Source organism: Lathamus discolor, chromosome 1 (genome assembly GCF_037157495.1).
Source record: "Lathamus discolor isolate bLatDis1 chromosome 1, bLatDis1.hap1, whole genome shotgun sequence".
In the NCBI taxonomy this organism is placed as follows: Eukaryota; Metazoa; Chordata; class Aves; order Psittaciformes; family Psittacidae; genus Lathamus; species Lathamus discolor.
Genome location: NC_088884.1, coordinates 120,433,240 through 120,449,899, shown reverse-complemented (window position 1 = coordinate 120,449,899; position 16,660 = coordinate 120,433,240). Strand labels below are relative to the sequence as shown.

Sequence of the window (16,660 nt, the reverse complement as noted above, 5' to 3'; positions counted from 1 at the left end):
GCAGGAGAGATGATGCACATGGGACTTATTACCACCACAGCAATATACAGTTATTCATGCCTTTCTGGTAAAATCCGTAACTCATTACCTACCTGGACTTCTTCTACAGTCCAGGGAAGAGAAGTATATAAAAAAAGGAATAGGGAAGCCAGCAATTTCATGGGAGAAATGCCAAAGGCATTAATAGGATCAAAAAAAAAAAAAACCCTGGAAATCCTCAGCACAACCAAACATGTTTTGATGTTGAAAAGGAGTTTGACACCAAGGTTCTCTTGCAAATCAGCCCTTGCTGAGAAATATCACAAATAACTGCAAGGCTTTTCACTCATTTCAGCTATTCACAATAACTAACTGAAATGCCATACCTCTTATTTTGTACAGATTTTTGATTCTTAACTCCTGTTTAGTTTTCATTTTTATTGCCCAGGCCACAATGTGGTTATGTAGACGTAATATGCACACACACATATACATACACAAATATATTTATATACATATGTATCTACATATACAAGCATAGTTTATAAAAAAACTTTACATTCTAAGCTGATCATTTCTCCTACCAGAAACGATGCTGTTAGCACTGTAGACAGATTGGTATAAACTATGGTACTGTTTTACGTGCTTTCTAAAGGGTTGCCCTATATAGAGAGATTATGGTCAGCTGAAAGCTTAGAAAACATACCATTTTCCAGAATGACTATGAAGAAATAAAACAAGTGTCTCACAAAGAGCCATAAGCATTTGATTAACTTTTTTTGTTGTTTTGTGAAACCAGGAGAGATGCACTCAAGTACCGGTTGCAGCAACATTCGCAAAGTTTGCTCCAAGCCATTTTTCCCTGCCTCTCCCTGAGCCTGCGTGACACAACCTACCAGTCACACCCAACCTGTCCCTTTTCCTCCAGGCTACTGGCTGTTTCAGTACTGAGGGTAGATCCTACTCACTTGGCAAACAACTATTCGGTATTTCGTGTTACCCCATTCATTGATATGTAACATCAGGCTTGATTTATAGCGTAGCTTTCAAATCTAGCTCTGAAGACAAAATCATTTTTATTTCCTATTCCTAAAGCCTCTTCCTGTGGAATTGAACCCTATACTATTTGCACACACAAGTGTTAACTAGCTCTTGTGAGGCCAGTTACACCACTTCCACTTCAAATGGGCAAGACTACCACAGACAGAAAGTTTCTTTAATATCAGGCGCCCAGTTTGAGACAAGTGGACCTGTTTTTTCAAGGTACTTCATTTTTTATACTCAAAACACAGTTTACATGGACTTTACAAACCATCAGCATCAGACCAACAAGCTATCTGAATTCCAATGTCTCTTAAGAGATTACGAATGTAACTTATAACAATAGCCTTTCATTACGGCTTCTGCGCATATTTTTCTAGGTTTCTGAAAAGTTAAACTATGCTATAATATGCATTATTATTATATCTAAACATTGTGCTCATCAACAGTAATAGAATCATAGAATAGTTAGGGTTGGAAAGGAACTTAAGATCATCTAGTTCCAACCCCCCTGCCATGGGCAAGGACACTTCACACTAAACCATGTCACCCAAGCCTCTGTCCAACCTGACCTTGAACACTGTCAGGGATGGAGCATTCACAGCTTCCCTGGGCAACCCATTCCAGTTCCTCACCACCCTTACAGTAAAGAACTTCCTTATATCCAATCTAAACTTCCCCTGTTTAAGTTTGAACCCATTACCCCTTGTCCTATCACTACAGTCCCTAATGAAAAGTCCTTCTCCTGCATCCCTATAGGCCCCCTTCAGATACTGGAAGGCTGCTATGAGGTCTCCACGCAGCCTTCTCTTCTCCAGGCTGAACAGCCTCAACTTCCTCAGCCTGTCTTCATGTGGGAGGTGCCCCAGCCCCCTAATCATCCTCGCGGCCCTCCTCTGGACTTGTTCCAACAGTTCCATGTCCTTTTTATTTTGAGGACACCAGAACTGTACACAGTACTCCAAGTGAGGTCTCACGAGAGCAGAATAGAAGGGCACGATCACTTCCTTTGACCTGCTGGTCACGCTCCTTTTCATAATAGGCCAAGACCTTGATTTTTACAGGATTTGTCAACAAATGTAAATTGTGTTTTGCCATATTAGTAAGCAGGAAAAAAAAACATCTTTCACAAGGTGACATTCTGAACTCTGCATATGGACAGAATAAGTCAAGCTAGTACCATTATTTTGCAGCTACAAAAGGTTTTTATTATTTGCTTTGTCTAATATGCATAAAAGTGGGCAGGTTTTGCTCTGTGAAAAATTCCAAGGAAACAATGACAGTTTAAAACCAGATCCAATTCTGTCCCCTGTAAAAAAAAATCTGTAGCATACATGCTTAAAGGCAGAGTTGAGTAGACTTTCCATTTAATCTTTTATTTTATATTATTTACTATTTTGGAATATAACTGCAAATAAAATTAATGAGAATATCAGATCCTGTCAGTGAGTTCATAAATATCTAAATTCTAGTGAAAGTCAGTGGAGGACATTTTTAAATGTCTAAATGAATAAAAGCATCTACCTCTCCTAACCTAACTAGCCAACCTGCAATAACACTAATGTACCTTACTGCTAGGAATGTCTTTTTAAAATTTACCCAATAAAAATGTATTCTTAAATCACTTACATTTTACTGCAAAAGCTACAGTGAGCACTTAAGTCTGACTTTGTTAACCTTTACCTATACGACGCATAAGTTTCTCTGCCTCTTCAGTTTTCTACAAGCAATTGCTAGCTCTGCCGTTTATCTCACTCTCCCTAATTCTAAAGTTTTCTAACACCTCAGCTGAACCCAATTTGAAACTGAGAAGAGACGCTTTCCACTTATATTGCATGAGGACAAATTCTCAACCCTCAATCTTCCACTGTTTTAACTTTACCAGGACAGTTACAGAATAAATTCTGTAAAGTAAACTAGCCTGGAGCACTGGTAGGTGATAATGTGTGAAGTCTACGGGAGAACAACAAAAATTTCCTTTCTCACAGGACAAGTGATTAACTTTTGCTCTTTCTTTGTGTACACTTCCAGACCACCAGGTCCACGTAAAGTCTGTGCTACACAGCAGGCTACCCAGACCTGGAGTCTTGGAATTTATGAGCATGTGTAGACAGCACACATCAGCCTAACCCACAAAAGGAGGACAAGAAAGGGCAAAGGCAGGATGACGCCTTAAATCTACATTAAGCATTGAGCACCAAGAAAATAAGACCATTACTTGCTTTTTGCATCCCACGCTAAGGTACAGCCAGCAAAGGACAAATGACTCTTGGGGCAGAAAATGCCTGTTTTGCTACTGTGCAAATTTCAACACAGACATTATTTTCTAGAATCAATTAAAAAGTGGTTTGACCTTTAGGTAGTTACTTTTTTGCAAACACTGGAGTTTTCAACTTCAGCTTTAGTTTTCATGCTCATCAGGCTACGCATGCATTTGTGGGGACAGCAGTTGACTAGTTGTGCCATTTGACTTCCCAAAACCAGATCTTTCATGTACCTCTGTGGAAAAAAATACTAGTTTATTCTACAGCCTTGTGATGAAGCATTTTAATGCATTTCTTAATGAGATATTTGAGTTGTTATTCCTTTTCTTGGCACTATATTTGAAAGTCTCACAGTTGAACATCTAACCAGGCCTAAATTCAGATTTAGGAGCCTGTAAGAAAATCCTGCATTCGTTTAATCAAACACAGAGTGATACTGTTGGGAAACACAAGATAAATGACTATGTACATATACAGCGCTGCTCTAGTTCCCACATAATATCCTGGAGCTGTTTCAGGAAGACATCCCCTGTTAAACAATTAAAACTTTATAACTGCTGAATGGTGTGCTCAGAATTTCACACATATTGTCTGTTCAGCTCAGCCAAATGTGACACCTGTTCCAGAAGAACTCAGACTTTATCATGACAGAATCCCCTTTTAAAAACACATAACCACACATGTGTTTAAATATCAGAGAAGACAGAACTTCACAAGCTTTGGATACTTTTTTTTTTTGTTTGGTTACTTTTTTTTAATGAAGTAATATCCATTTTGTTTTGGGCAGGCACATAGGCAGTAATTCCATGCTTACTAATACTTACTATCACATCCACACACCGTATCACCCGGCAGTACAAATTTGGCTTTGAGCAGACATGAGCACACAACTGCATGTATGTGAGACTAGCTAGGCCTGACAATTTTTAATTTATGTTAGTGTCATGGTTTAAGCTGGTAACTCAGAAACATGCAGCCGCTCTCTCATGCCCCCCTTTTATCTCCCACTCTAGCTCTGGGCAGGATGGGGAGGAGAATCGAAAGAATGTAAACCCCACAGGTTGACATAAGAACAGTTTAATAACTAAAGTATAATATAAAACCACTACTACTACTATTGTAATAATAATAATAATAACGGAAATAACAAGGGGAGAGAATATAAAACTAAAAAGGGAAGGGGAAAAAAAGCAATCAACACAAGTGATGCACAATACAATTTCTCACCACCCGCCAACCAATACCCAGCCCAACCCGAGCAGTGATCTGGGCCTTCCAGGTAACTCACCCCAGTTCATGTACTGGGCATGATGTGCTGTGGGATGGAATACCCCTTTGGCTAGCTTGGGTCAGGTGTCCTGTCTCTCCTTCCTCCCAGCTTCTTGTGCCCCTCCTCACTGGCAGAGCATGAGATTGAAAAGTCCTTCATTAAGAGTAATCATTAGCTATTTATCACACCTGTTCTCAAACTGAAACACAGCACTGTATAGCTACCAAGAAGGAGAAAATGAACTGTCACCACTGAACTGAGGACAGTACTGGTGCATTGGCCAGGAATCAAACCCGGGTCAGCTGCTTGGAAGGCAGCTATGCTCACCACTATACCACCAATGCAGATTTTTTTATTTATGTTGGCTAGTATTTATGAAGGCTGCAGAGGAACTGAAGATATCTAATGCCAAAAGAATCTTAAGCACCATCTTTTCAAGCCATTGCATTGTGGCCACACAATCTGAAATAGCCCTGAAATGACAAAATAAGGGATTTGAGAGAGCTTTTCTCTTAGCCAGGGAAGGGACAAATCAAAAGCGTGTTCTTAGCAGAAATGTGATTAACAGCTCTAAGTAAAAATTTACTAATAACTCTTTGCACAGCTAGTACAGTGCTGATCAAAGCAGCATATCTCCATGTATTCCAGATCCTAAGTCCTCCTTTCCAAAGACTAAAGGAGTGGACTACAATGACAAGTGTATATGCAGCTTGCAACTGCCAGTAAGCAAAAGAAATTATGATGCCAGATCATCTTCACTTCCCAATATGAAAAATCTGCTACTGCAGAATTCAGCAACTGCAGAAGAATTCTTTACAAGCTGCTCTCACTCCCCCTCTCATCCAGCTTTGCTAAATCCCTCTAATCCTTCCAGGGCTTCATCATGAAAAAACTGTCCACAAGCCCAAATTCTCAGTTCTATGAGTGGCAGCCAAAGAAAAACTTAAGGAGAAATTAATTTTTGAGACTTTGCAGTTCAGAAAAGGAATAAAGGCTCCATAAATGAAGATTACCTCTCATCGCTCATATACTGGCTTTCTTCATCTTGTTTTGAATTCATCCTATTCAGGATCAACAATGTTGGTTCAGAAATAGATGGCTTTAAGTTGTTGGGGTTTAAAGCTTTTTAGTTCCAGTTCTTTAGGAAAACCAAGCCGTATTTCCATTGAGCTGACAAAATTGATATTCAGTTGTTTAGTTATGCTCTGTTTTAAAAGTGGATTAAAAAAAAATGGAGTCTAACTTTCGCAAGAATACCACTCTGGGTTATTTAAAAACAGAATCAATATGTATGTTTTCTAGATAGACTGGTTTGACAAGAATGTTGAAAAATAAATGAAATCGTGGAAGCAGGGACTTGAAATCATCATTCTGACTCAGTTAATATCAAGTCATGTCAACGAAAACACCACTCTCCCAAAAGCATCAAATTCAACTATTTGCTCTCTCAAATTCTATGTAATAACTTCATTCAATGTCGCTTTTGACCGAAGAAGCCACAGGAGACAAAAGTTTTCATGCTTCAGATGGAGCATACCCTCTAAATTCAGCATTTAACTTTTCTGAATGTACCTTTTTGAAAAACTAATTGTTTCCATTACTTCAGTTTATTCCGTTCTATGTTTTCTTTTCACTTCTATCAATATTAAGTACAAATTAACTCATTGGCATTTGAGAATCCCTCAGCAATCACAACCCACCACTCTGCAGTGCTGATTCACAGCTTCTGCAGCTACTCCAGGGAGAACAAAATAGCAGCATGTGATTAGCTCAACACAAAAAATAAAGCTTAGATGTCAAATTTTGTACCAAACTACCCAGAGGCCTTTCTGCTTGACAGAAATGCTCAAATTGTTGCAAATGCAGCAAGTTCAACCATACTAGCAGTGTGAAGTTCCTCTCATTTTTTAAAATCAGCCACAACACAGCCGAAGATTGTTAACTTCAACAATTACTCCTCCAGTTCAATCATCACTGATTCGGCTGATTCAACTCAGCATGCCATAGCACTAGTCTGCATCTTCCCATTGTTTTCTACATGATTTACACTTCTAACAAAACCTCTGAAATAAGTCTGTATTTACATATGCTAAAACACCTAACCTCTTCCACATCTCCTCTGCAAGTGCACCACAGGAACCTGCAGTACCTAAAAGTACCTACATCAACAAGCATTTAGCTGCTATCAGTTGAACCTGTAACATCCCCTAAATAAGCACCACTATAATTTGTTGCAGTGATACATATAGGGGTTTGTTTGCTAGTTTCTAAACTCTAGGATATACTACTTGTTAAGATAAATCCTGCTGAGTTACTACCCTGTTGCAAACACCTTTTGCATCAGGAGGTATGGCAGCTGTTGCATATACATTAGCTCTTTCTTGGAGATCATGTTCCATTCTTCTGTTTGGATGCTGGTGTGGTACAGTTTCCTTCCAGAAAGCCATCTTCTCTGCGAGCTAATAGCAAGGCCTAGCAGATGGGCTGCTACAAGACAGAAATATTTCTCAGCTGAAAACCAGAAACAGGATGTAAGAGCTTCCTGAATTTCCACAACTATCTTAGCAAAGTATTTCATATCTTTCTACTCATTTTTTTTTCAAAACATTAAATAAGTAGTATTCCTCATAGGCTTTAGTTATCTTCAGTAATCTATGAGGTGTGTAAAATCTTAAGACAGGATGCATCAGGAATCATGACTAGGTTCTGACAGACTGCAGCACGACCTCGAACTAGAAGATGAAATGTTGTATCTTTTCAGATAGATTTGTCTTAAATACAAACTCAATTCTGCATCAAAGTGGATCATAACACTGACAGGCATCTTGGTAAGTGATGGCATGCCAGGAATCAGTGAACAGGATTTTATTGTATACATCATTTCCATTAAAATTACAACAAAAAATGTATGTATTGCTATATTTTTAATTGTTTCTTAATTAAAAAAGTTAATGCATCATATAAAACCAGTATCAAGAATTCAAAATAGAGCAGTGTGTTTAGATAAGGTATGTAAGAAAAATAACCTTACATAGTTCACATAACCTACAACACAAAACTGCTGACATTCACTGAACACTCATCTATGCAATCCATAGGACTGTATTTGCCAGGAGTAACTTACAGACTGCCAGGGATCACTGAACAGTGAATGTCTCCCAAACCAGAACTGGGACTCTCCATTTCTGGTGATTTTAAAGACTCAGCTGGACAAAAGTCATAGCTAGGCACTGATCTAGTGCCAGTAACAGTCCTGGTTGGAACAGATGGACTAAATAACCTCCAGAGGTCCCCTCCAACCAACATTTCTATGATTCCCTGATTTCATGGTACTGTGCCAGATTACTACATTCTTAATGAATGGACTAATGAAAAAAAGGTGTCATGGTCACAAAAATCTCAGTCAAGAACAGTCCTTTAACTCCAAAAACTGTATTACAACAATGCAAAACTGTTACATCAACATATTAAAACTGGCCCAAAACAAATGGGAAAGAGGAGTATAGAAGAAGGTGTCCAGTTGAAAGAAGACCACTTTCTCCAAGTCAGATAATCTATTTCTCCTTTAAAACATATGATACCAACAAATCATATAGAAACCTTTCTTCAAAATACAGTTACCTGATGCCTTACAAAGTAAGCTTAAAACTCTATGAGCATTTATGTCTTCTTAAAAAATATTTCTTGTAGTTTGGCCAAAGCATCAATAACACCATATTTATGGTAAATAGAATTTTGTTTGCACTACCCATTTCAAACTTTCTGTGCAATCTCACTAGTCATCAGAAGTTTAAAGATAGTCATCTCCTTGTAAAAATGCTATACTGCCAAGCCAGCAAAGGTGAGATACAAGAAATTAGAGAGTTCAAGAGCAGAAAACCAAAAATCATTCTTATGTATACATTCTTATATGTATTTCTATGTAGCAATGACTTTTTCTAATTTCAAGCTAATCAAATTACCAAAATTTCACATTCGTTTTTGATGAGAGTTTACCAGCTAAACACTGCAGTTTCAGTTCCTTTAGGAATGCAAAGAGATGCAACTGTTGCATGGTTCATCTGGTAGTCTGACTCAAGGAAGGGCTTCCATGGTTTCTGGGACATTTTGCCCACACATTATTTCCGCTATATACTTTGTATAGCAAAGGAACCGCAGGCATCAATGCCATCTCCGCTGCAGTTCCTGGACAGCAGTAACGATGGGACAAGGTGCATCTCTGTGGTGTGAAGAAAGGCCCGAGCAGGACCAAACACAGCAAGAACCGTGTTGGTCTTGTGACAGAAGACAGCCGCATCCTGGGGTCCGCTGACACACAACAGACGTTTATACAGACCTGCCAGTACCGGTCGCAAACGGGGCACCGCCGGGGCGCGGCCACCCGGCCTGGGAACGACGTTCGCGGGCGACCCCGAACGCCGGCCCCGCCTGCCCGGGGAGGAGGGACACGCATACAGACACACGCATACAGACACACGCATACAGACACACGCACACTTACTTGATGTCCTCCCAGACGGCAGGCCCGTAGTTGCGGATGACGAGCAGCTCCAGGGCGTGATTGACGAAGCCGTACTGCGGGGCAGACCAAGACAGCGGCACGGTCAGGCGCCGGGCGGGGGAGCCCCTTCCACCGCCCGCAGCATCCCATCCCGGTGCCGGTCACTCCGGCGGGAACCAACCACCCCAAAACACCACACCACCCACCACACCATCTCCCTCCGGAAAACAAAGGGCTAGGGCCCGGCTCCCCTCACAGTTCCCTCTTCCCAAGCAGATCTGGCCTCTTTCCTCCCACCGGCCAGACCAGACCAGACCAGACCAGACCAGACCAGACCAGACAAGATATCCTCCGCCACTGCCGGTCTCCCGGCGGAGCTCACCATGGTGCCGGTACCGCAGCCGCCGCCGCCGCCACGGAGCACAAGACTGGTCCTGGTTGCCTCACAACCTCCCCCGGCCGCCACCGCCCCGAGTGGCATCAGCCGAGAGCCAATGGCGAGCGCGGCAGCGGTGCTGTCCTCCAATCAGAGGCGGAGGCGGGACTGCGGGTGGCTTGGGTTTGGGGATGCGGCGGCGCGACGGGGGTTGGGCGCGGGGCAGTGGGAGCGGCGGGCGTGAGGGGCCGGAGGCGGCGGACGGGGCCGCTGCTGTTGAGGCTGGGAGGGGTTAGCCCTCAGGTGCTGAGGGCGGCGGGATAACGGCGTTAGCTGTCGCCTGGGGCTGGCGTGTGTGGAGAGGGAAGGAGGGACAGGCCTCAGGAACACGCACATCCCTCTTGGCTATTTTTCCCCGGTGCTCTCTTCAGAGGGGAACCCTTTGAACATCTGACTTGAGTTTCCTACGCAGCAAAAGGATTTCCCAGCTGCTTTTCTCCAGCTGGAGTCGTTGGGACTCGGCTGACACTGAAGCAGAAAACTGATCAAAATGCAGGTTCATAGTGATTAGCTAGGTATGTGTAGGGCAACGTGTGTTCTGGTGTCAGTGCCCTTTGCAGTGGTTGCTTTTGCAGGAACAGATACACTTCCTCAGTTGTTCATATCCCAGTGCAACCTCTTAGCTTTTGGGGAAATAAATTCACCCTAAAAAGTGAAGAATCTGAGGGGCAAAAGATTGGCCGAACAAGGTGCCGGGCCACCTAGACTAGCCATGATTTACCTAGAAAAGTTAGAGCAAATGATCCTTGGGGTCCCTTCCAACCTGGTATTCTGTGAAACAGTGAAAATTATTTTAGGCATTCTGTTTCTGTGCATTCATTTCTTCAAATGCAGATGAAGTTAAAAGCATAATAAGAAGTGCTTTCATTAATGTTTGGTGGGTGGGGTTGCATTGTTGACTCCTTGTCCATAGCCATTGTGAATAAACACTGCATTATCAATAACTTGCTGTGTATGGATTCTGAAAGGGTTCTCCAAGTAAGGTATGACCCTTACGACAGGAGTTTTGAGCAGAGGATTGCTGACAACATGCCAAAGACAGTTCAGAAATAACCCACTGTCATTATGTGTTATCATATACACGGAACAAAAAAGATAACCTCCCGTATGAAGATAAACTGAGAAAGTTGGGGCTGTTCAGCCTGGAGAAGATAAGGCTGCTTGGATTACCTTGTAGCAGCCTTCCAGGATCAGAAGGGGGGCTATAGGGATGCTGGAGAGGGACTCTTCATTAGGGACTGTAGTGACAGGACAAGGGGTAGCGGGTTCAAACTTAAACAGGGGAAGTTTAGACTGGATATAAAGAGGAAGTTCTTTACTGTAAGGGTGGTGAGGCACTGGAATGGGTTACCCGGGGAAGTTGTGAATGCTCCATCCCTGGCGGTGTTCAAGGCCAGGTTGGACAGAGCCTTGGGTTAGATGGTTTAGTGTGAGGTGTCCCTGCATATGGCAGGGGGGTTGGAACTAGATGATCTTAAGTTCCTTTCCAACCCTAACTATTCTATAATGCAGCACTTGAAGAACCCATTTTGTTTAGAGCCCTTTGTACCATCCAAAGACTGGACCTCGGTGCATGAAAAAAAAATACTATGGAGACTACTGATTTTTTTTTTTATAGCTTAAAAAGAATCAAAATCTGTTCAAGAGGTAATGACATTATCTAGAAGCATTATAAGATAAATATGTGATGGGCTACTATTGAAGTAGCTCTTGGGCAGGGACCTTCATACATCAAGTCGGTAGAGCCATAGATGCTAATGAGTCCACATGGATTCTAGATAAAAGTAAAATTGCAAAAGTTCAGACTTTACTAAGATAGTGCAAAATAATTTTAAAATTTGAACTGTTGACATAGTTCATAGGAAAAAAAAGTAAAAGTGTGAAGATGGAGTATGTGTGTTGGAACTTCCATGTAAATAAGTTAACAAATGACAGCTTTTAAAATCTTTTGCAATCTCATGTATTGCTTGGTGAACTTTCAAATCTGTGTCAAAGTCTGTTAAAATTGCTCATAAGTGAGGAGACAGGTTATGGGTGGATAACCATTAGAAATTTGGCAAACATCATCTCCAAGAACAGTAGCGGGAAACCCTGCATTTGGGTCACATAGGTATAATAATCAATTCTACTGAGTTTAACACATTCCGAATCTACTGGGAAAACCAATTCAACATTTTGCAAAGAATGACCCAGAACAAAAGTTTCAATGTAACCAGTTAAAGCCATACAAATAGTATGCTAATTTTGAAAGGAGGAAAGAAAATTTTTAGGAAAGAATAACCAAACTACTGGTTGAAGATGCCTGCGTAGAAAACCAAACAAAAGCTAAGAGATGAAATCTCTAAGAATCTCTTAAATCTCCAAGAAATTGGCAACAGGGATGATATAATAAATCATGTTGCTGTAACCAAACAAAAGGCTATGTTTCCCCACAGCTGTGAGAAGGGGTCAGCTAGTCACCTATTAACTAGGGTTCAAGTACATCAGGTCTTCATCTGCTTTTCTGATTTGATAGCAAGGAAGTTTTGGAAAAGTGTGAAAACATATCCTATAATACAAATGTTGTAGTTACATGTGCTTTGTAATCTTTGTGTGCCGACTGGTGGCAGTGAATCTACACTACTGGAAGATCTAAGACAACGCCTGGGAGTTTGGCCCTCTAATGTTGTGTAGTCTTCCTCTTCACATACCTATAAAACAGTTTTGAGAACACAGATTGTCAAGGAAGTCCTGACAGCACATCCCAGGCAGAAACAAGAAGACTGAATTGAGAACCAGTGTTAACATTTGCATTCTTCATGAGTTTCAAGGGGATCCACTTGTTTAGTCTGTATATGGGGTAAATCCTCATGCTCATAATACTAGAGAGATCATATGAAGTAATTTTGGGGTACAGTTTTCAGAAAGTGGATTATCCTGACAATTTTGTGTTACTGAGGGACACTTGAAAAAGTGCTGATACCTGCAAAAGTTAATTGTGAAATTCCCTTTCTTCTTCTGTTTTGGTTCAGGCTTGGTAGGTTGCCTTTGCAGGTTGCTCTTGCCATTAAACCATTGTAATACAAGTGGAAGTTCTAGCATCCCAGGTGAGATTTGTAAAATGTGAACTGAAACCAGCATAGGCAGAATTAACGCAGACAATGATTGATTTTTTCTAAAACAGAGATCCCCTTTAAATATTTGGAAGATGCTGAATTAAAGAATTCAACAAAGTGATTTGCTGAGAGGGGCTTGCCTCCATTCCAGATGCCTGTGAATCAAGACTATCTGGTAGGTCTTAGGCAAGATTTTGTTTCAGCTGAAGGAAAGGATCTAAGTCAACAAGATAAACTACATATGGGCTATGTTTTTCAAGGCCTAACCCTATCATTATCAGTAGTGTTAGGTCACATGCATTATGCACATAATTCAACCATTTGGACTCTTATCTGATGCACTTCCATAAAGCATGCAGCTTGTTCATTATAGCACACAGACTCATTTCCATTTGGGGGCCCTCATACACTAGGTACAGCTTCTGATCTCACTGCTCAGGTTCTTTTTGGTATTCAGGAGTGGGAGGGTAGCCGTGACACTAGCCACAACTGGGATGTGTTTGAGATGGAAAGGAGCCTTTTAGAAAGTTGTTTTTGTAACTGAAATCCTACCAGGCAGCTTCACCACTTTGTGTCTTCTTGAACATGTTTCTCATGAGGAGTTTCCTGCACTGGCCATCAGAAAGCCAAAAGAGCTGCAGTCACTGATTACAGGAAGAAAACAACTGCTGTACTTTTTAAGTGATGGTATACATGGTTTTTCCTGATTTGAGATGCTAGCTTCAACTGGAAATTCTTGGTGAGATCCATGAAAACAAAAAGTAGCATAAAATCCTTTTATTCTGTATGAACAGGCAGTCACTGAGACAATGACTTTGGGAAAACAACTATCTGGCCAAGAACATCTGCATTAATACACAAGCACTATAAAACAAAGTATTGTATTAAGTTGTATTTTTAACTTTGGACTTTGCTTTTACAGTTTATATTGTTACTGTAATCCTGAATAAAAATGCTGCCTCATATGATATTGCTGGATTTCACATACTGAAGATGGAGTTACTTTACTGACATCAAACTGAACTATGGGTATTTTCTAGTTATCTGTTTCAAATCATAATGGTCTGAGACTTGACATTTGGTATAGTAATAATACTTCTCAGGCACAGAGAAATTCTCTTAAGACCACTTCAGCAAGATTCATTATTTCTACTGTACCACTATACACTATTTCACTATGCTGTTACATTCATCTTCAAATACTGATATTGACAAGCTTTGACTGAAACAGTCCTCAATATGTCAGTGCTGTTCTGTAATGCCATAACCTGTGCAGACTTGAGAAACTGTGGGCTCTGCCCATTCCTGTAAGGTGAATGTAATCTTAGCAATGTAGAGCCAGCTAATCATATATCCAAATCTTCCCTAATACCTCCTGCAATCAGTCAAAAGACTTCTCTTGTTTTTTCTAGGCTTGTACTCCAAAGCTCCTGGGAATGTTACTGTCCTTGATATTTTCTTTGGCAGGTTTTGTTCAGGCTGAAAAGTTCAGAAGAGTGAAAGTGTATCTATGACTTAATCTGCCCCTTTCACATCCTTGGGATGTTACAGCATGTGTTCCTCTAGGTTATTTCCTATTACATGCTTTCAGGATAATCATATAAACATGGCAGTTCTTGGTGTAGGGTCACAAGTATTTGTAACTTTTTACTGCTTAGAAGATGGTAAATAATTTCAGCACAGATCTTCAAAGGAGGCTTATAATGGTGTGTCCTGGTTTTGAGCAGCAGCAGTCATTTTTCTCCTTCTTAGGAGCTAGTACAGTGCTGTGTTTTGATCTTTTAGCCTTGGAACAGTGGTGATAACGCCGATGTTTTCAGTTGCTGCTCGAATGTTTGGTCTGGCCAAGGACTTTCTGAGCCTCCTGCTCTGCCAGGGAGGAGGGGAGGCCGGGAGGAAGTAGAGACAGGACACCTGACCCAAACTGACCAAAGAGGTATTCCATACCACAGCACGTCATGCCCAGGATGTAACGGGGAGTGACCCGGAAGGGTTGGGGACTGCAGGGTTGGAAGAGGTATCGGTCGGTGCTTGGCTGGGGGGAGTGGGGTGAGTTATTGGTCGGCTGGTGTTAAGGTGTTGTATTCTTTCCTCTTGTTATTTCTTTTATCATTATTATTATTGGTGATAGCAGTAGTGATCTATGTTATACCTTAGTTACTAAACTGTTCTTATCTCAACCCGTGGGAGTTGCATTCTTTTTGATTCTCCTCTCCGTCCCTCCAGGAGCAGGGGGAGGGCAAGAAGGGGGGAGTGAGTGGACGAGGTTTGTGGTTGGGTTTAAACCACGACATGGTGCTACAAAGCACTGTGGTTATTTCCATTTATATTAGGAAACAGCTGGCTAAACTTGACGACTTTAACCACTAAAAGCAGATGAGACACAAAACTTTATAAGGTTCTTTACTTTGTCTGAGATTCTTTCACAGTTTATTATTTCTTCAGCTGGCTCTGTAGTTTCATGTTCTAGCCTAACTGCATGTTTAACATTCAGGTCCTACTGTTTGTTTTCGGGAGAGTACTTATCTTTAAACCACTGCACCTCAATGTAGCCAAAGTTCCGGAACCGCTGACTATCTTCCATCTTATATTTGCGCTTCATAATCAGAACAATGCTGAGTAATGTAAGATAGTGAGTTTTACTTTCTGCCTTTGCTTGGCAGAAAAGAACTGTGATTTAACTCATATGAATGGATTAGGAAATTAAAAATAATAATAAAAAAAAATTTATATCTGATTATTTCCTTTGTACGTATTTGTGAGCAGCCATACCATGGGACACAGTTTTAGAGGTCTCTAAAGACTGTTGTCACACATATCTTGCAGACTTCTTTAAGAGGCAGAAAAGAAAGTCCTAGCTTTCACTTCAGAAACAGCCTCAAAGTTAAGTTTGGTTCCTGCCAAGCTGACTTATGATAAACTGGAGCAGGGCTTTGACAGCAACATGGTTCCTTGCTATAGGGCAAATAGCCACAAAAATTATTGCTGTAGCAGGAAACAAAAACTTCCCGTCCACTGCTTTTGCAGAACAATGAGCAGGCATAAATACTGGTAGGAACTACAGCCTGCTAGGTTATAGGATGGGTGGGGTTTGAAAATTGGTCCTCTTGCCAAGATTCAAGAGAAATTCCCCTTAATTATGGTGGCCTTCAGCTGGAAATACTGATTCTGCCTCCTGTGCTATCTGTTGCAGCCATTTCTGCAGAGAATGCAGAAGAAAATGATGGGAGAAATAAACTGGATTTTGGTGGAGGTCTGAATTCTTCCCTTGTAAGATTTCACACGAAAATGTAGATCTGCCCTGGGGATCTATTATGTGTGCACTTCACTGTTCTATCAGTTTCTGTGACTTCGTTTACTTTGGTTTTACACAGTAGTTCAGAAAGAAACCATCAGCTCCACACTAACTGCACTTCCTCAGACACCAGCAATGAGTGTTTCTTTTCAAAGTCTCCCTGAAATCTTATCAGGGCTTGCCTGCTAAAATAAATGAAATAAATTCCTTTGAATTCTTTTGCTATAGCTTTTACTTTCACTATGTCACTGTTAAGATTCAAAGGTCCCACTTGTTATTTCTTTCAAGGGCCATGAACACCTTTGGCAAAGAAATTGCACTATGATAAAATATATCTTCCATCACATAGTGATGGAATCAGCCCCTCAGAATCTTCGTGAATTAATAAAGGTAAAATAAAAATTCATAATGTAATAAAACTGCTTCTGGACATAATGCTAAGGTAATTGTATACTTATATAAACAGCACTGCATCTGAAGACATTCACAATAATGTACAACATACTACTATACATCAGTTGAAAATCAACTGGTTTATTTCCTTGCAAAATCTCTCAGTATAGCAGAAGTTAAATTGCCTTCCTTTTCTTTATCTCAGAGATTTTCTTACTGGCTGATTCCTTTTTTTCCACTGACTTTAATTTAAGTGAAAAGATTAGTTAAAAAGTGAAAGACTATTGAAGATCTAAGTGAAAAGATTAGTTGAAAATAATTGTCCCTTATTAGATATATATTCATTCAGCAAAAAACTTAAACAGAGGAACAGCTTCAGTGAGACC

At 40.7% G+C, this 16,660-nt stretch overlaps 1 protein-coding gene and 1 non-coding gene across 2 annotated transcripts in view; both read right to left on the bottom strand.

Annotated features, from left to right (window-relative positions):
• The window catches only part of GUCY1B1 (guanylate cyclase 1 soluble subunit beta 1), a 42,352-nt gene extending 32,838 nt beyond the window's left edge, over positions 1-9,514 (bottom strand). The window contains exons 1-2 of the mRNA XM_065693332.1: positions 9,438-9,514; positions 9,056-9,129 (exon numbers count right to left, since the gene is read on the bottom strand). Of these exons, the coding sequence (XP_065549404.1) occupies positions 9,056-9,129; positions 9,438-9,440 (77 nt within the window). The 5' untranslated portion in view covers positions 9,441-9,514. The remainder of the gene's footprint in view (positions 1-9,055; positions 9,130-9,437) is intronic.
• On the bottom strand, positions 4,827-4,898 carry TRNAG-UCC (transfer RNA glycine (anticodon UCC)). Its single transcript has one exon. It is a non-coding gene; the product is annotated as a tRNA-Gly (tRNA).
• Positions 9,515-16,660: the final 7,146 nt, after the last annotated feature.